We start from the raw sequence: 19,782 nt of genomic DNA, 5'->3' as shown, positions 1-19,782 counted from the left end.
ACTGTATGTGCTAGTCAGTCTGTAAAGAAGTTGAGTATTTTCCTAATTTATAGAGTGATATATGTCCTTTATATATTTCTTTTTTTTTTTTCTTTTTTAATACCATTTAAAATGAACAAACATGTTCTACCTTAATCTTTAGTTTTGAGGTTTGGGGCTGGGGCTAGGGGAGACGAGAATACCTCAGGGTGTCAATTCTGAACTTTTAAGAGTGCAAGGTCTTGTCTTGCAGTAGGCATCTTACCCTCTCTTCCTTCAGGTCACTTACACACCATTCTGTGTCAGGAACTCACTAATTATCTTTATTCAAATTTACTTTAAAATAGATTCCTTGAGATATATGATGTTCCTTTTATCACGTGTCTGCGCTTTTTTGAGAATTTCTAGCTGTGATAATTCGTATTTGTTAATGTCATCGGATGGCTACAATTTCTCACTTTCATTCTTTAATAAAATGCACTGTAGGTAGGAATTATAGAGACTATAGCATGTCTAATATGTATTTGCATGTGTTTACTTGCTTCTGTAGGACAATTCTAATTTATACATGGTAATGGAGTATGTTCCTGGTGGTGAAATGTTTTCACATCTAAGAAGAATCGGAAGGTTCAGGTAAGAGTATTAATGACATTATTCCTTTAAAAAGGCTTATGTTGCTAATTTGGGAAGAAGGTTTTATAAAATTCATTAGCATTGAAGAAAACATTCTGAAGGGGTAAGTGCGTTTAATTTACCCCTCTTTCAGTGGACTTAAACTAGTCAGACAATGAAAAACTTGTAATTACTTCTTATTTTTCAGTTAGTTAATGTAGGCATTCATGATCTATGCATGATAGAATCTTGGAATTCCTATGCATATTGTCACTGAAATTGATGATACTTTCTAAAAGTAAAATTTAAAGTCTAAGCTCTGTATTGTGGGATGCATTCATCTTGATTTGCATGTGTATTTTAGCTGCAAAACTTAAATTAACTTTAGGGAATGAGTGTATCAGTTCTAAAATGTTTGCTGTTTGCTTTTTTTTTTCCTTGTTACACAGTAAAAGAACCAGTTAAAAGATAATGAATTGTCTATGCCTGGCAGTTACATGGTTGTTTCAGTATCTTAGCATAGTATTGGGGTACTTAATATTCTTTTAATTCTTCACAGTGAACCACATGCACGGTTTTATGCAGCTCAGATAGTGCTAACATTTGAGTACCTCCATTCGTTAGACCTCATCTACAGAGATCTAAAGCCTGAAAATCTTTTAATTGATCAGCAAGGATACATCCAGGTATGATATTCTTCATATATTTAGGGAGTGGAGTCTTGTCTTACAGTGTAGGGTTAAGTAATTCTAGCAAATGTGTTCAGAATAAACGGTCTGAAGCTGGTTGTCATGTTAGCATGTATTCAGGGAGCATTAAAATGCCCCGCTGCTTAGTGATGGTTAAAACCATTGGATTGTACTTCCTCTGACTGAAATTAAGTATGCACAATGGAGCTGTCTGCAGCTGAGCGAGTTGTCAAGATTTCCCTTGGGGTCTGTGGTGAGAAGCAGGTGATTACATGGCTCTGCTCATCTGACCTATTTTATACGTCTGCCCTAGAACAAGACGAAAAGTGCCCTAAAATGTCTGGTTCTCTGCATTGTCTATATAAGTAGTTCAGGATAACCAGCTTAGGTGTCAACACCAACACTACAGTACTTAATTTCAGTCAGATGAATCCCACCCTTGGAGAGTCCTAACCTTCTCAGCACATCTGGAGTAAGAACTGAGTTGAGATCAGATCAGAATTGCAGTGCTGCAAATAACGACTTTGGTTTTACAACAGCCTCTCACGGCACCTCCTCATCTTCCTTTTAGCTCTTATGTTTTTGATCTAAATGGCAAATGGGAAGGTGGTGGACAGCAACAAGCACTCTGCAATGCTTTGCAGTCCTTAAACTATAGAAGCTCTTCTTTCCTCATTGTGTCACCTTTTGCCATAGCAGAATCTAACAGAAAAATACATAATAAAAATGTTCAAGAGAAGTGGAAAGGATTTGTATCTTATGTTGTTTATAACTGTAAAATAATTTGGCATGGAGAATAAAGTAACACTGTAGGGAGAAGAGAAATACAAGCTCTATTAATGTGGTTGGGGAGCACCATTAATGTAAAGCTATGAATGGCTTACTCCAGAATTGGCGACTCTCTATATGGAACAGTATGTTTTTGTGATGGTGGGCAAACTGCAAATGATAATGAGTCCAGCAGTCACTCTTCCCATGTGAGCTTGGTTCATTTCTGCTTCTGAACAGAGAGGGGGGGTTGTGTTTATATGTTGGTACTGCAGCTCCAACTAAATTTTGTTTAGAAACTACATTCCTTTTCTTTTTGAATTTTAAAGCCATTACCGTTTGTCCCCCGTCTGCAGTGTATTCTTTGTACGTAGACTGATGGGCATTCACAAACACAGAAATGATTCTTTGCTGACTGAAGCAGGTCTGCCTAGTCAGCACATCACCCTCTCTGTTCAGTTGCAGCTGTGATTGCTGTTGTTTCTACCAAAAATGAAGCAAAAGCTGCCTTTATGCTTTAGAGTTTGGCTTGTTTAATTGTGACACTAGTGTATCAGAAACAACAGCACAGGTTATTGTATAATTAGCAATGATTATCATTGTTGTACAGTATGTTTTCTGAGGGAATGGGTTGAAAATGATACCAAGAAGGAGGAAACAAAAGAAGCGGATCTCCAAACAAGCATAGGCTTGATAGCTTGAAACTGATCCCAGAATTTCATATGTAACTCCCTGGCTTCCGTATGTATTCCACAATACGGTCCAGGAGAAATCAGAGAGGATGATATCGCATACAGAGTTCTGAAAACTTACTGCAGAAAACATGACAAGTGGAATGAAGAATTTGTAACGGCCAAGAATTTGCCATTTGTGAATACAGTTACTGCTACGTTTCCCCCCTAGTCCTCAAATAAACAAGCTTGACTCTGGTGATGCTTTCAAAGACATTCAGAATCCGAAGTTACTGGAAGACCTCTTTTATGTTGTCTTATTCCCACACTAATTTTACATATAACCTTTATACACTTCTGCAATAAAATTCTAAATTTACAAGACTGGCGGATCTCTTGACCCTTTTTGTGATTCATTTGTTAACTAAAGGAAAAGATAAATATCTTGTTCATATTCATGTTCTTAAAACTTTCAGCAGTATAAACAGTCTGATGTGAAAAGTATAAGAAAAATGATTAATATAATTGCAGTACATGTGGAAGATTAGTAAGCCATAGTTCCCGCTGATTTTTTAAATTATAAATAGAAGTTTGCGTCAGGGGGAAAATAGGTATTTTGTGTTATTTATTGATTTTATCACAAGAAACCTTCTATCTGTCTGAATTAGAACTATCAGAAGGACTGGCTACTAAAGGTACATATGACTATATGATACTATGTGATTTGAGACAAATTTTTCCTCTGTGTAAAATAGCTTTCCAAAATATTTCAAAATTACTTAATTTTAAATTTTGTTGTAGAAATGCACTTACAATCAGTTTATTTCTTCTGATGACAGGTCACGGACTTTGGCTTTGCAAAAAGAGTAAAAGGAAGAACTTGGACGTTATGTGGGACTCCAGAATACCTGGCACCTGAAATAATTCTCAGCAAGGTACTTTGTCTTGTTATTCAGCCATGCATTTGATGCAGTTAGAACTTATCACCCAATTACTAAACTCTGAGGGATAAACAATTGCTGATACTTCCAAAAATCAAATCTTGACTAGTCAACTCTTTAAGAATTACACAAAATGCAGTCGTTGCATTGTAAGTATTTTTTAGTATGCTAAAACTTACTCCAAAGCTACTTACTTACTCAGATTTTCTCATAACCGTACAGAACTTTCTACATATGCTTGCCATGTAACTTGTGAAGGGGGAAAAATGGATTTAAAGAATCTGTAATCGGGTTATTTAACTAGCATCCTTATCAGAACAGTAGATCTGAGTGATTACGTTCTGAAGTGTTAACAGACTAGAACAGGAGCTCCAGAGGTAACAAGAACTGCATATTGGATGAATCAGTAGTCATTAAATAACTAGTTGCAGAGTGTTTCAGGTTTAAGGCACTTTACGTGAAATCAAACATGACAAACTACTGGCTTTACACATAAAGTACCTGCAGTCTAAGCTTACCTTTGATCAGTTTGTGTCTAGTACTTGCACTAACTGTTTGAACATAGAAGAAATATTATTTATCATATAGCTGTTCAACTGTAGCCCTTCATGTTTTGCAAAGGAAAAATATCTTTATAGTTTATGAAACTGCTTATGATATAAACAATCATAATGCATAACGTTAAGTTATGCACTTAGTAGGTGGTTTAATTAAATACCCTTTGCAGGTCTTTAAAAGTAAACCGAAAATACTTTTATTTGGGGAGAAAATGTTCATTATTTGCAGCTTTGTGCCCCTATGCAGCTAAAGCAGCAGAAGAAATTGCAATGTGTTGGCTACAAATTCTCCATAGTAGATTTTTCAGGAAGGACTGAGTCTTAGCCCTGAGCTTTGTAAAAGATCTCAGAGAACGCATATAAAATGGATGGGGTTGGTGGGGTTTTCTGTCTTTTTAAATATTAAATAGGATTTACTAATGATTTTATGTTCAGGCTTTAAAGACCAGATCATAAATGACTCTCTAACAGCTAATTAACTAAAGGTTTAAGCTCTTGTAGCTAGTTTAGTAAATATGAAAATGAATGTTCTGAAATGCGGATAATCAAGCAAAAAGGTGATGGTATACAATATAGGAAGTGTTGTTATACTTAATGAACTTTCCCTAAGCTTTGAAAGAAGTTTCAATCATTCTGTAACAAGAGTATTTTGATTTTAAATAACTAACTAAATTGTGCCCGTTTCTGTCACTTAGAGAGTCTTGTCACATCAGTGTAAAGACATCACTGAAACTCAGCACAGGAATGTGTGCAAAATGTTTCACTGTCATCATTCTAATAGGTTTTAAGGATATTGCTGTTGGAATCTGTGAGCTTCAGTTTGGTTTGAACTAGGTTGTAAGTTCCGTATTAAACAAGCAATAATGCATTGGCTTTCTTTGTATTCCATAGATATATATTGAAAATCTTAAACTATGTTAGAAATGTACTAACAGTGGTATTTCTCATTTTATCCAGGGTTACAACAAGGCAGTGGATTGGTGGGCATTAGGAGTGTTAATCTATGAAATGGCAGCTGGGTATCCCCCGTTCTTTGCAGATCAGCCCATTCAAATTTATGAGAAGATTGTGTCTGGCAAGGTGAGTGAAGGCTCTGTGTATTTTCGCAAATGCAGTAGTTTCTTTGCAGAACCTGGTTTTTGTCTGGAGTAGATGCAGGATTTACTGGCTACTAGACAGTGAGCAATTTGGAAAGAATATGGGAAAAGTTTGTAATATATACTTCTTAAGTACAGACGTTGTTTCAGTAATATTAAAAATCAAAGTTCTAAAAATCTGTTCCCTGCCTTCAGATTTAAAATGCAAGTTACTAAATTTACAGACATTGTGGTATTATGTCCTTTTCTGCTTGGATAAAAATGATCCAACAACTATTAACAACTGTTTAGCTGTATGCTTAATTTGCCTAGCTATTTTCTTTTCTAGAAATATTTTTGCAGCTTTTGAGAAGCTCTAAAGAGTTTCTGTATTTCATAGTAGGTTTCTTTAGTCCTGCAGTCCTGTAGTTCAAGACATGTCTAATGTTCTGTTCAGCTTCCATTTTTCTGCTTGGATAAAAATGATCCAACAACTATTAACAACTGTTTAGCTGTATGCTTAATTTGCCTAGCTATTTTCTTTTCTAGAAATATTTTTGCAGCTTTTGAGAAGCTCTAAAGAGTTTCTGTATTTCATAGTAGGTTTCTTTAGTCCTGCAGTCCTGTAGTTCAAGACATGTCTAATGTTCTGTTCAGCTTCCATTATGCAATTTTATTTTTATAAAGTGTTTCTGACTTTTCCCTTTTATTTGCCATGAATATCTCTTAGTGTGCCAGATAGCACGAAAATGTGATCGTTCTGTTGTTTCTCCTGCCAGCCAGTGTTGTCTCTTCATGTTTCTTTGTGCTCACTTGATTTGTTATGGTTCTTCTCTTCCTTGTCCGTCCTGCAGTCCTGTAGTTCAAGACATGTCTAATGTTCTGTTCAGCTTCCATTGTTATATGCAATTTTTATAAAGTGTTTCTGACTTTTCCCTTTTATTTGCCATGAATATCTCTTAGTGTGCCAGATAGCACGAAAATGTGATCGTTCTGTTGTTTCTCCTGCCAGCCAGTGTTGTCTCTTCATGTTTCTTTGTGCTCACTTGATTTGTTATGGTTCTTCTCTTCCTTGTCCCTACATAAACACATGCTGTGCTGCACCTCATGTACTTCTGTAATTCTAATCAAGGGAAGTGCCTCAGTGGGCCCTGTGCTACACTGCGGTGAGATTGATTCCTGTCTAGCACCTTACTTAAATCAAGAAGGTGGTTGCTCTTTGAAAGGCTATAATACTGTGACCCTTCAGCTATCTCCATGAATATGTGGGAATTCATTTACGAAGATATGTTTTTGAAGAAATATTTATCTTCTAAACTAAAAAAACTGGGGCATTTTTTGCAGTTGTATCTCATTTGCTTGACGTTTGTACTGTTGATCATCCACCTTTTTTTACTGAGTCCATGGATGGATGGTTGCAGAAACAGCACTGGACTTGAACTCTGCAAACTCTTTAACATTCAGTTCTCAGCTAGCAGTACGTTTCCTTTATAACCTTAAGTCTTTCATTTAATCTGCCTCATGCACTTAGTTCTCTACTTAAAAAATGGCGTTAATATTTCCTTACTTCTTAGCTGTCTAGGTATTACATTCATTAAAACCTGTGAATTTCTCATGTACTACAATAGAGCCATATTGACAGGTAAACTGAAGCAGTATCCTTGATTATCAGACCTCTTGATTTCACAACATTTTTATGCTAAGTAATTCCATGTTCTGCATTTACATCATAACTGATCAGCTGAATGTAGGGCGTGTCAAACGCTGAGACTATGGGCATGACAAATACAACTTTCTGCCTGTTGTCTTCCCCTTTCTATTCTCTTCCATCTCAGATGGTGCCAGCAGATTCTTTGCTAGTAAAACCCTGTGTAATTACATCCCATAAATCATCTTCAAATACATTTCTTAGCCAGGTTTGAATTAATTGTATTGACAAGTCACTCGTGTGCTATCTTCAAATAGTGCTGCGTTATTTATGTAAGACTTTTGATGTTGGTGTATTTAGTTATCAGAAACAGATTACAGTACAGCATAAAGTTCCAGATTGAATTTTCATATATGATTGCTGAATGTTCAGTTATTTCAGAGCATATCTATATATTTATATGCTGTATATATGCTATACTATACTGTATCTCCTGTGTGCATGTATGAATATATAATATAGAATATAATATATAATATAAAAATTTGTTCCTAGAAAATAGTTGAGAATGCCTTGAGATGATGATGTGTTAGTGAGACACAGTTAAATGTGTAGCTTTTTTTATCATTATTACATTAAATTAATGTTTTTCCTCAACTAAGTCAGATCTAGAAACCTTCAGTTCAAAAAATGGTAGATGCACAAGGTAGTACTATTGATAAAGGCTCTGAGAAACAAATGCATGTGCAACAATAATCATCTCTTTTCATGCATTCCTACTTGATCTGTTTTTAGAGGAAGAATAGAAAATGGCCCCAATGTTTCCTTTTGTGTGAACGTTGTTTTACGTCACAGGGGGAAGAATCAAATTTGTGTATTGTTTTTAATGTTGTGGATGTATATTTTTAGGTAAGGTTCCCATCACACTTCAGTTCAGACCTAAAGGATCTTCTAAGAAATTTACTCCAGGTAGATTTGACCAAACGATATGGAAATCTCAAGAATGGTGTAAATGACATAAAGAATCACAAGTGGTTTGCAACTACAGATTGGATTGCCATTTATCAGAGAAAGGTAAGACGCTTCCCGATCAAAACTATTACGGGTCTTTAAGAGGTTGAAGTAAAATTTCTAATTATTTTGCTTATTTTTGCCTTCCTAAATCTGTCACTTTTAGTTAAACTAAGAAAAGGTGAAAGTAGCTTAATCTTTAACACTCTGAAGAGTTTATATTGATTGAATTATGTTTGGTTTTGTTGGTATTTTATCCTGGACCTCTATGTACATTCATGTTCTCTTAACACGTGTTGTGCTTTAGTCTATTTCTGGAATATCTCAGAATGAGCCATCTCCTGCCTCTCTCGCTTTTTATTTAACCCCTGCTATAGTGGCATCTATAAATACTCCTCCACAGCAGAGAGGAATCTGTTTTCCTTTCCAGCTAGTTCTTAGCAGTCAGACTGTGCTTCAGTGTGGAGGAGCTCTAGCCAAAGCTAGAGCTTTTCTTTTTCTGCTAAAGAAGTATGCTCCCTCCTTCTTGCTCTTGCTTTATCTGTGACTGGGACAGGGTCAGGTGCAGAGAGTGTCTATTCGGTCTTCAGTGTCTACGGAGGAGTTTTTGCCTTTTGACACTACACTTTAATTGACTGCAGTTCCAGAAGCTGCGGTAATGAAGACAGCCCTGCTGAATGCTGTTTTCCGGGATTTTTTAGAATGGTTTTCTAGCCCTGCTGGACCAACATGACTTGCAATGTGGTTTTTAGAAAGTCCATGCCCAGCTTGCACTATGAACTTCAGACTTGCATAAGAATGAAAGCAACAGAGAGAATTGAGAATATGTTCGGAGCACAAGCAGCCATTAACCTATCGGTTTGAGAGGAGCACATTAGTGGCTGCCAGGATGAATGAAGCAGAGCTGGGACAGGAAACTGGGGAAAGGGATGAGGATGATGACAATTCAGTCTAGGTTTGTCTTCCAGTAGCTCCAAAGCTCCCTTTCCCCTTCAAAGTAGAGTCAAAGTTAAATATCTGTGGATCAGTGAGTTACGAAAAACAGATTCCTAAGAAATTATTTGTTCTCTTAAGTACAACCTCTGAATTCTTGGTTTTTCAATAGCCAACAATAAAAGACTAAAATAACTTCATCGGTGTTGTCCCAGAAGACTCAGGTGGGGAAATAATTTTGTGTCTAGATATTGGTAAAAAGGTTGGAGTCAAGCGATAACATTTCAAGGAATTGGTTTGCATTGTTGGAATGCTAACAGTGTTGGTTATAGAGGCATGAACTTGCTGCTGTAACAGCAGTATTTTGAAGGCCAAACGTAAATAGTAACAATAGTTCCTAAAAAGAAACTGGTGGTTTGGCTACACAAACTGACAGTACAGTTGTTGTAGTATTCACTGATGTATTAATTACTAGAAGACAGGGTACAATTAACATGTCTTGTATTCTTTCTGTGAAGTATAGATGTTTTAAGAGAAGGTTCCCCATTGGAGAATTGTAATTATCTGTTCTTTGCTTTCTTAATGCCTGTTTACAAGGCAGTTTTATATGCCCTGAGTTTCATTCCCCAGTATGCTGTTTGGGGACACCCAGGCCCCATAATATTAAATCAGATGTTTTAATAGTGTGCTAAATATTCTTAGCATTGCTAGTGCACTGCTGTAGAGTATTACTTTCACAAACAAGAAAAATACTTTAAAACGTGAACTACTAGTACAGACAGAATAGCTATTACTAGTTTTAAAGGATTGCGAAAACTGATGCTGAATAAGTTTGAAGCTTCTAAGTACAAGGAATAAATACTGTAACACTAAGGGTCTGAAACAACAGTATGGATTGTAATATCATTTAAGCAGTCATAGAAATACAGCAACAAACTTTGGGTTTATACCAGCTTTTCACAGTGGCTGTTACCTCAGCATGTATTTTCCTGAATAAACGTAATGTTCCTTGGCAGCTAATGTAATGTGAATAATTTGTTATGCTATAGTCATAAGTGAAATACTTTAAAACATGAACTACTAGTACAGACAGAATAGCTATTACTAGTTTTAAAGGATTGCGAAAACTGATGCTGAATAAGTTTGAAGCTTCTAAGTACAAGGAATAAATACTGTAACACTAAGGGTCTGAAACAACAGTATGGATTGTAATATCATTTAAGCAGTCATAGAAATACAGCAACAAACTTTGGGTTTATACCAGCTTTTCACAGTGGCTGTTACCTCAGCATGTATTTTCCTGAATAAACGTAATGTTCCTTGGCAGCTAATGTAATGTGAATAATTTGTTATGCTATAGTCATAAGTGAACCAGCCAACTACTTACTATTTCAGATAAGATCAAATCTTGTTTTCTTTGTGTGTTTGTGTAGCTGTTTATTAAAATGCTGCCTGATAATATGGTCGTACTTAGGGCCAAACAGGTATTTCTACTATAAACCAGTGTTACCTCCTGCAATCTCTTTTTAGCGATTTCCTTAGCAAAGATAATAGGAAAAAGTCTGAGGCATCTCATTTGAACATGTTCTAAAATTCCAGCAGTAAATAAGATATTTCTTGTGCTCTGAGCTTTGTTGTAAGGAAGTAATTGAAAATCCATTTGAGAAGACACAGAGACAGAATTCAGATACTGGCAAATGTGTGGCTTTGTAGGCTAGGTGTGTGCCCAGACTGTGTATTCTCTCAGGATAAATCACCTAAACACGTATATTGTTTTAGGAACAAAAGGATACATGTGTGACAGTTGTAGCACAGGCTATAAATGCAGAAAGTTAGTGTTATTTCTTGGGGGTGTATAGTGTTATCACTCAAAGTCAGCAGAGTTTAATTTGTATTAGTCTGTGCTGTACCTCTTTAATTTACTGACTTCCACACACCACACGCCCCCCCGCCATCAGTAATCTACCCGGGGCACTGAGCAGTTCTGTGGTTGCAGTGTGATCTGATCGCCTGCCTCAGCTGGAGCCATGCCTGCCCTGCTTATCTGTCTCCCCACCGTGCTGCCTCTGGCACACATACTCCTTGGGACGTCCCAGAGAGAGATACTTCTCTGATTACTTTGTGTTTCCAGGTTTAAATTTGCATCACCTCAATAATTTTGCTATAATTTTGCTTACCATAAAGGTGGATAAATCAGGCACCTGTCAAATGAAAAAGAGGAATGCGGTGCTGATAATCATGCCTCCAACTCCAGTTTGTCCTAGACGTGTTTCAGTAGAGTATCTCTCCTTCTCCCTGGTCTTCCATTCTCTCTGGTCCCTTCCTTACCATCCATCCTTCATCATTGCCTCCCATCAACTCCAAACCCTGCTTATTCCTTCTTTCAGCATGCAGTTGATTCTAAAATTTAGGTTATTTTTAAAAGTTATTAAGCTTAATTTTGAACTTTATGAGGTGTGACAGACTAGAAGGATTAAGATTTGAATTAATATTAGCTAAGTGAAGGTGGAATTTGGTAGTCTGTTCCCTAAAATAGCATTTCAGTGTCGGCAAGTTGGGAGCAACTCCTTCTTTATTTTTTTCTTTTTTTCTTTTTTCTTTTTTTTTTTTTCCCTGACTGTGTAGGGACAGCATGAGCTGTTAGCCAGTAAAAATGCAGGTATGTCCCTGTGCAGACCCGTATTTTCATTTAAGGTCATCATTAGTTTAACTTCCAAGATGAGTAGAGGCTGAAGTGCACTAATTGGGACAGAAAGATTGAGACTGTTAAGTTGTAGCCAGACCCAAGGATTTTATTTTTTAAGGCCAACCTCAAAAAGCTGCAGGCTCCCTCAACTTTAAGAAGCAGCAGTTAAGAGGGTCCTGGAAAACAACTAGATGACCTTTAGAGGTCCCTTCCAACCCAAACTATTCCATGACTGGTTCCAGTACCTGAGTGTGAATGGCTTACTACCGTACAGTTGACATGAGATGCACTGAATCTCAAGGCTAATCGAGTATATATGTGGATTGGAGAGGATATGCAGGCAGTCTTTACCAGAAGGGGTTTTCCATCGTTAATTAGGGCTGCACTGGCTTTTCTGTACAACCTTTTAGTGACCCCTTCAAGTCCTCGCTTGTCTCTCAGTTGTGGCCTAGTTTTGAGAAGGCTTTTGCTTCTCACTTACAGTTAGGTCCTAGGAGGAACTTTGTAGGAGATGCAGAACAAATTGTTCTAAACTTGTATTAGGTTAGTTTTTATTTGGAAATAGAGGATTGTGGGTAAGTAGGAGGAGAGGGGTTCCAAACAGCCCTGAGATTTTTGAGTACCGTTGATGGCAATCCAACTACTTTTCCGCTTCCGCCGTGACCGTGCGACTATCACATGCGGCCCTCGCTGCGCTGGGAGCCGCACCACGCAGCTGATGAGCTGAGAGCAGGGTCTGTTCTGCAAGAAGAGGCTAAACTTTGTTTTGAAGTGGAAGTAATTTTGTATTGATGTTAGTCTGTGAGATGTTAGTCTTTTTCAACTTACATTCATACCTCTAGGCCTGCACCTTCTTAGGCTGGTTTTATTTCTGTGCCACGACTTTAAGCTGGTTCACTGTAGTATCTGGTTTCTTGGCAGGATTTGAGGAGTAATGGGAATATTGTTGTGCTTGTTATCACAGTGTTAAATCTAAAGGTATTAGGCTGATAACATTTCATGTGCTTCCTCCCCCCCCCCCCCCCCCCCCCAAATACAGGTAGAAGCTCCGTTCATACCAAAGTGCAGAGGCCCTGGAGATACCAGCAACTTTGATGACTATGAAGAAGAAGATATTCGTGCGTCTCTAACAGAAAAATGTGCAAAAGAATTTGCTGATTTTTAGTAGGAGTAAGAGGACAAGATGACATCAGGGCTCACATTGGGATCTTTGCACTCTGTTAACAGATGAGGTGGAGCTGAGACCATCATATGTCAAAACAGTTACCTAGTTACTTCATTCCACAAAGCTGACTGAGGTCTTTATTGCCATCTTCCATGTGTGCAGTTTGCACCAACCCTTCTAACTAGGCACAATTAAGCAAGCACTGTTTGTGCAGTAACACAGAATAATAGACCACTTTCCTACTTAACTTTGGTTTCTGTCGTTCTTTGTTTCTGTGTATTGTTCATTTTCCCCCTTTAAAATGAAGTAGTTTTTTACCCAAGAATGCTCCATTTTATTTTGAATAATGTATTATTTGTGTGAGTGAAATGGAAGGTGTTGCGGCTAGTGTGATTTAGACTGAAGTGAAAGATAAATGTTGCTTCTAGTCTGTGCCAGCCAATAATTCTTGTCTGTCTTGTGTCTGATGCTACAATTTATAATAATTTTTTAGTAGCTCAGACTAAACCTAGCCAACATTTCTAGCATTTTTGAAGGTAGTATTTATCGCCATATAAATGTCTGCTAAATTAACTTAAAAACATTTCTTCTTGGAGACTGACCAAAATTCAGTAGAATCAATTGGATGGCTTAAGTAGGGGACAGTAGCTAGACCCCGTGCCTTGGTTTTCTACATCCCTGCAGTTTTCGTCACTGCCTCCTTCCTTTGTATTTCCCACCTAGGCAGTAGGTAAATTGCCATAACCAGACTGTACCATGGGAAGCTTACAGTCTCGTGAGAGGGAGTAATTCCACCTGGTCTGGATTTTGGACCATATTTAACCAAGTCAACTTACCAGCATTTCAGTTGGCAGGTATGAAATGGCTTTTTTAAGAACATGAACCCTAAACTCTTAAAGGAAGTTTTGGTCAGTATTGTAGAGAATATGATTCATTTTGATTCACATTTTCTCTCTTTTTTTTTTTTTTTTTTTAAAGCCGATGTTTGGGCTCCCAAAGTATTCCTTGTTTTGAGCCTTTTTTGATTAAAAAAGGCATCCATTAAAATAAAAACCACCGCACCACAAAAAGCAAAATGCGCTCTGCCATTAGCTATGAAAAACAAATGGTTTAGCAAATGCAAAATAATGTTTTAGATGCATCGCTGGATGAACACGGTTATTTTTTGTTAGCTGTTAAGAATAAGAGGTTATTGCCAAGTTTTTATTCTGGTATACTATATTAGTAAACTGCGGATGGAGTACTGCTACAATCATTTTCTTTTTAATTACAGCACTTCATTCACGAAGAAAAGAGACAAAGTTTAAAAACTGCAACAGCTGGGTTTATTTTAGTTGCGTTGTGTCTTCATTTCTAACCTACTTCCTTCCAATCAAACAGAATGTATGGTCACACAGATATAAGTATTTGGGCTTAATTATGTTTTGTATACTCTCACCAACTGACTTAAAAGGTATTGCTACCATGTGCTAGCTTTGGGCACTTTTACACATTTATTTCAATGTTAATAATCAGTGGCTCAGCACTTTTTGGGGGGTTGCTTTTAAACTTATTCGTAGTAGTTTTTATTTGTACACTTGATTCTGGCTGTCTCAGTGACCTGTCTTAAAACGGCACATCTAAACAGTTTAAACCAGACTCATATTTTATGGTAAATTTACATGCATACAAGGATGAATTGTTTTTAAAAAAAAGAAGAGCTATATTGATACATAGCCATTGTATTTGTTTGAATGTCGGTGCAAATAAACCGCTGGCATTCCTTCCTTTTAATCTGTATGACACTCCTTTAAGAAAAGCCTTTGTAGACGTTTTACAAAAGAGTATGAAAGGTACCATTCAACATTCTGTGTGTTTAGGTTGTTGAGCATTTTTGCACAACGTCGTTAGGAGGCTGACACTGAATGCAGTCTTTGTCCACCCATATTTACATATGTGCAAGAAAAGTATAAGATACTTTGCTGTAGGAAATTTTATGTAACAAAGATATATCGTCACATTAATAAATTTAAAGAAATCCTTTGTATGAAAATGTTAAAATCTTTTGTATTTCATTTAGACCAAGGACATGCTGCTGTATGCTAGCTGTATGCGATAAATTCTACAGTAACTTTGTTGTCGTTTATGAACTTTAAAAGATTTTAATAAATGTTGGAGATCACAATTTGATTCTGTTATGATTTTAATTTTTAATCATTACATTTATAATTCTAGTAAGGTTCGGAGATTTTTCTGTTTTGTAAAATACTGTAATCATTCATCTTGCGTGTACAATAAGACAAAAGTCTAGGAAATTGGTTCTGACGTGTCTGTCTGATATCCAGATTAAATTCTACGTGGGCATAAGTGGAAAAGTCATCTTAATGCCATGATACTATGCTATTTTTTAATTTTATGAAAATCCTGTTAGAAAGTAAAATACTTTTCCAATATGGCATAATAGACTTCAGTATGGAAATGAGATTCTATTTTGGAAAAGGAGGGGAAGTGTGCAATTTCCAAGGCATTAGTGAGTACATTTGACAATGTGAGTATTATACAACCCTCTCATTTAAACACAGTCATAAAATATAACTACAGAATATTATGTTACCTGTATTTAATTTGAAAAATCCTTTTCACAATATGGAAAAATTGTATATCTATGACAGTAGAAGCTTGTTAATTTTACACATTTGAGGAATTAAGTGTTGAACTATATGGTATATTTTAATTGTACTCTAGTTGTATGTAACTTTCATTTCCAACATAAAGGATTGTATCTCATTAAGTAAATTGCTTTTTTATTATCTTGTCAGTTGCATTAAAACCCTTATTTTTAAATCCTTTAAAGTATTTTACTAATTTTTGCAAATAATTAGATGTTTTTAAGTGCTGCAATAGTGTGCAATATAGTAAACATTTATATACAGAAGTGCAAATTAAATTATGTACAACACTTGCGCTGCTTCTTTGTGAATCAGAATGTTGTATGATGAGAGTCGTTGCATCTCCCCACACGCTGCAAACAGGGCTTGAAAGCAAGAGGAAAAGGTTATGAAACATACTGCACACGTTAGTTGGGACCCATTAAGCTCTACACTACCTAGGGTGTTTGGAGAAGGTGGTGTGGAGAACATTGAAGGCACTATGAGAAGTCAGTGAGTTGACTTCTTAGACAATCAAAGGCAAGCAAGGTGATCATTAGCTGCAATATTGTTTGTCTTCGTATTTTCACGTTCAGACTCGATGCTTTTTATTAAAGATAATTGCCTGTTTTTAAGCTGTCTGCAGATCCCGCTGTACAAACTGTGTGCTGTGTCTCATTGTGCTGTGAAACAACTGATAGAAGTAAAGGCTGTTCATGGTCTTGGCGTTGTCTGTCTTGAGGCTTTTTCTGCAAGTGTTGTTCGGAGAGGCTCTGGTACCTGCTGTCTGTAACGCAGCTCCTCTTCCCGCTTTCCGAGCGGAGCTTCGGCCTCTTTGCCTCTGCTGCTCTACGCCTACTGACTGTGGGTTTGTGTTCTTCTTGGTTTCGTAGTACAAATGCTATATTACATTTTAAAGACCTTTGTACTTTTCCTAAAGCTGAGCTAAGAAACCACAAAAAGATCGTCTTCTGCTTTTACTACAGCTCCCATGCGAACATAGCATGACAAGCAGCAGATTTGAAGGTGTCATTCATATCTGTTCTTCTCATTTGCTGTGTGTAAGGAGGACTTATCCCAGATAAGAATTTGAGAACCATTCCATAAGAAACTGGTAAAAAGACGATTCCATTCTCCAGCTGGGGTGTGTATAGCTGATCTGGATGTGTTTGACCAAAAAAAAAAAAATTGTATGACCACCAGAGTTTTACAAGTGTGGGTCTTGCACACATTTTAAAAATGTTTTTAGTTGGCAGCTTGAGGAATCGACTCATTTGAGGCCTCTGACAGAAGGGGTAGAGCATGAGAGTCTAATGTCAGGCTGGGCAGCGATCGCTGCCAGTAAAAGGGTTAGAGCTCCACAAGGACGTTTAAATGTCTTACAGGTAGTAAATACTTGTCATCTTACATAGGAATTATGTGAAGTGTTGGGGTTTTTAGAAGGATAAGACGGGTATCTCGGGGCAAGATAGGATCTCAAGATAGCTTCCCTTCCTAACTTTTGAATTTGATGATGAATAAAAGTTTGAATTAAATCTGAGGTCTAGTCACATTTTGACCTTTTGTTGTTGCCTTTTTTTTTTGTCTACTCCAAAAAGGGATGCCTGCCTGAAGGAAACTTGCATATATTGAAAATGTAGTTTATTCTTATAATTCACTACTACAAAAAGTTCCTACCTCAGTGGGATAACAGCAGCTTGAGGTTTCCGTGAAATCATTGGGATGAGTTCCCAATAGTCTATTTCAAAGCCAGTAAAATTTCCTTTAGAATCCTTACAGTCTGGTTGTCCTGTTCCCTCCCTCAGAGGGTCAAATACAAATGTTTTTGCAAACATGTATTTCTAAAAATTGTGTTTACGTGGCTCTTTGCTTTAAATTTTAAAAGCAACGTATCTGTGGTGTTCATTTGCATTAGCTTATGGTCAGTGAAGCATGTAGGAAAGACCCAGTGACAAACTTGCACATTCCTTGTTAGTGCTCAGCTTACAAGATTTAGATTTTGATAGATTACACAGTAACAATCTAATCGCAAATTCTGCTCTTCGTGTTGAGAAGCAGCCTGCCTGAGGATGAGGCGTCTTCACTAAGGACAAGGTAGAGACAACACTTTGCCCGACACGTGGACGTGGTTGCAGCACAAAAGCTCTTTAGGGCGAAAAGGTTGTTCTAGTTGGAAGGAGTTTGAGGACGGAGGTCAGTGATCTGTTCCCATACATACGCAACCACAGTAACGGATGTTTTCCTTTGCTGGGAGGTAGAGGTCAGAGACTTCTTCCTTTGCCTTTGCTTCCAAGGTGCTGTGGAAGACGAAAGGACACAGCTGTAGGTATATTGACTCAAATGCAGCAAGGTCTCAGCAGCCTGGCATGTAGTGCAGTACGTTCTGAGTGTGTCCAGTCAGTTACAGGAAGAAATACTGGTGATCAGTGCAATAAAGAGAAAACTGGAGTGCTGGAAAGGCTTGATTAACTTTCTGACATTTTTCCACTATCAAGATAATTCGATTAAATAAAAAAAAAAAAATCCAACACCTTCTCATTTACATTTAGTGGCATATCAATGCTTTGGTCTACACAGCAATATCACAAGAACTGTCTTCTACTGGAAGTATTGTTCTTTACTGAGTATCTACACTGCTACTTTGAATGTGTATATAGTTATCTAAGTAATAGTCAGTTCAACAAAATGAATGCTTGATTGGGATGCCCTTTCAATTTCTTCCATCTTCACTGTCATCTTTCTACTTGATGTTTGCATAAAGCGGGGATCTAGGTGTCAGGACGCCATTAATGACAGGTAACACCTTGGATGAGTAAAACAACCTAATTCACCTGTCTCACAGGTGTGTTAATTGAGGTTAAGCAATCAATATTTGGTTATTTCATAAATGCCCAGAGTTTATAAAATAATCTCTCTTTTCAACTACCACCTTAAAAAAAAAATTACAATTAAGTTCCTCCAGTAAATACATTATCTTTATTTCCCTTTATTCTCTTACCGTATACATCAGGAAGTATGCATCTGGCAAGCTTGCTTACCGGTAGGAAAAACTAAGAGAGGAGCTGAGCAGGTAGCCTTAGTAAAAACATTATGTTGTACCAGAAACAAGATCGTGGTGGCAGAATCATTCTAAGGGCTGCGTGATACAAGGTGTATAAGGTAGTGATGCAGTTTGTTAATGTTAGCACGTTAGTTCATGTCAGGAGTGCGGTTCTACTTCTATAGCAGTATCTGCCCTGTGGTTCAGGACGTAACGCAGGGACTTGGCTCCAGGAGGACATCCGCATCCGAGAGCCACCTCCCACGGCCAAAGCACCCATAGCTCACTCATTCTGGAAGAGGATTTCGTAACGGGACTGGGTCGGCTGCAAGGTACGTTTCCTGCCAAGGCAAGTACTGCAGCAAATGCTGGGGGAAAAATAACTCCCTAAAGTCTTGTAAATCAGTTGGTCTTTTTTAAAGCCACACAAGGAAACTTGAAATATCAACACCAATGCTTTTTTCCTCGGGATTTGTACAACCCAAAGCTATGCTTTAGGGCATGCCTAGCATTATGTCTGAAGTTATTAAACTGGTCTTAATTCTGCAACCACCTATTGACTAACAGAACTCAACCCTGACTTTTCTTGATTTTTTTTTTATGTTCCAGATTACTACAAAAACCTGTAAACTAAAATGAATCATGATCCCACCTTCATTCGCCTAGCTTCTCTGTAACAAAATGCTCTAGTTGCATTCGTTTGCCAGTAGATGGCACATTTATATGGTGTGGAACAGCGTGTGTAAGAAATGTCACCTGCAGAACACAGTAAGAACAATACACTTGGAAAATATTTAAGAGCAGTAGGGAATGAGAAATTTGGACTGTACCAGTCACATAATATGTCAGATAATGTATGCAAGACCAACCATGAGTATTTGTTGTTTATGTATTAGTAGATTTTGCCTTTAAATCCTTCTAGAGTTAATTATTAATACTTGCAATATTCAACCCTGACTTTTCTTGATTTTTTTTTTATGTTCCAGATTACTACAAAAACCTGTAAACTAAAATGAATCATGATCCCACCCACCTTCGCCTAGCTTCTCTGTAACAAAATGCTCTAGTTGCATTCGTTTGCCAGTAGATGGCACATTTATATGGTGTGGAACAGCGTGTGTAAGAAATGTCACCTGCAGAACACAGTAAGAACAATACACTTGGAAAATATTTAAGAGCAGTAGGGAATGAGAAATTTGGACTGTACCAGTCACATAATATGTCAGATAATGTATGCAAGACCAACCATGAGTATTTGTTGTTTATGTATTAGTAGATTTTGCCTTTAAATCCTTCTAGAGTTAATTATTAATTCTTGCAATATTTTTTTTTTTTACTGGTTTTCATATCAGCATCAGCAAAAAAGGAGGTTTTGACAG

General features: G+C 37.2%; 1 protein-coding gene across 1 annotated transcript in view; it reads left to right on the top strand.

The window, feature by feature from the left end:
• PRKACB (protein kinase cAMP-activated catalytic subunit beta) overlaps window positions 1–15,675 on the top strand; it is a 34,955-nt gene extending 19,280 nt beyond the window's left edge. The window contains exons 5-10 of the mRNA XM_009274358.1: window positions 530–612; window positions 1,151–1,277; window positions 3,559–3,654; window positions 5,175–5,297; window positions 7,851–8,015; window positions 12,611–15,675. Coding sequence (XP_009272633.1) covers window positions 530–612; window positions 1,151–1,277; window positions 3,559–3,654; window positions 5,175–5,297; window positions 7,851–8,015; window positions 12,611–12,736 — 720 coding nt within the window. The 3' untranslated portion in view covers window positions 12,737–15,675. The remainder of the gene's footprint in view (window positions 1–529; window positions 613–1,150; window positions 1,278–3,558; window positions 3,655–5,174; window positions 5,298–7,850; window positions 8,016–12,610) is intronic.
• The last annotated feature ends 4,107 nt before the right edge of the window (window positions 15,676–19,782 follow it).

This window comes from Aptenodytes forsteri, unplaced genomic scaffold, assembly GCF_000699145.1.
Source record: "Aptenodytes forsteri isolate BGI_AS27 unplaced genomic scaffold, ASM69914v1 Scaffold59, whole genome shotgun sequence".
Taxonomy (NCBI): Eukaryota; Metazoa; Chordata; class Aves; order Sphenisciformes; family Spheniscidae; genus Aptenodytes; species Aptenodytes forsteri.
This window is presented reverse-complemented; position numbering and strand designations above follow the sequence as displayed.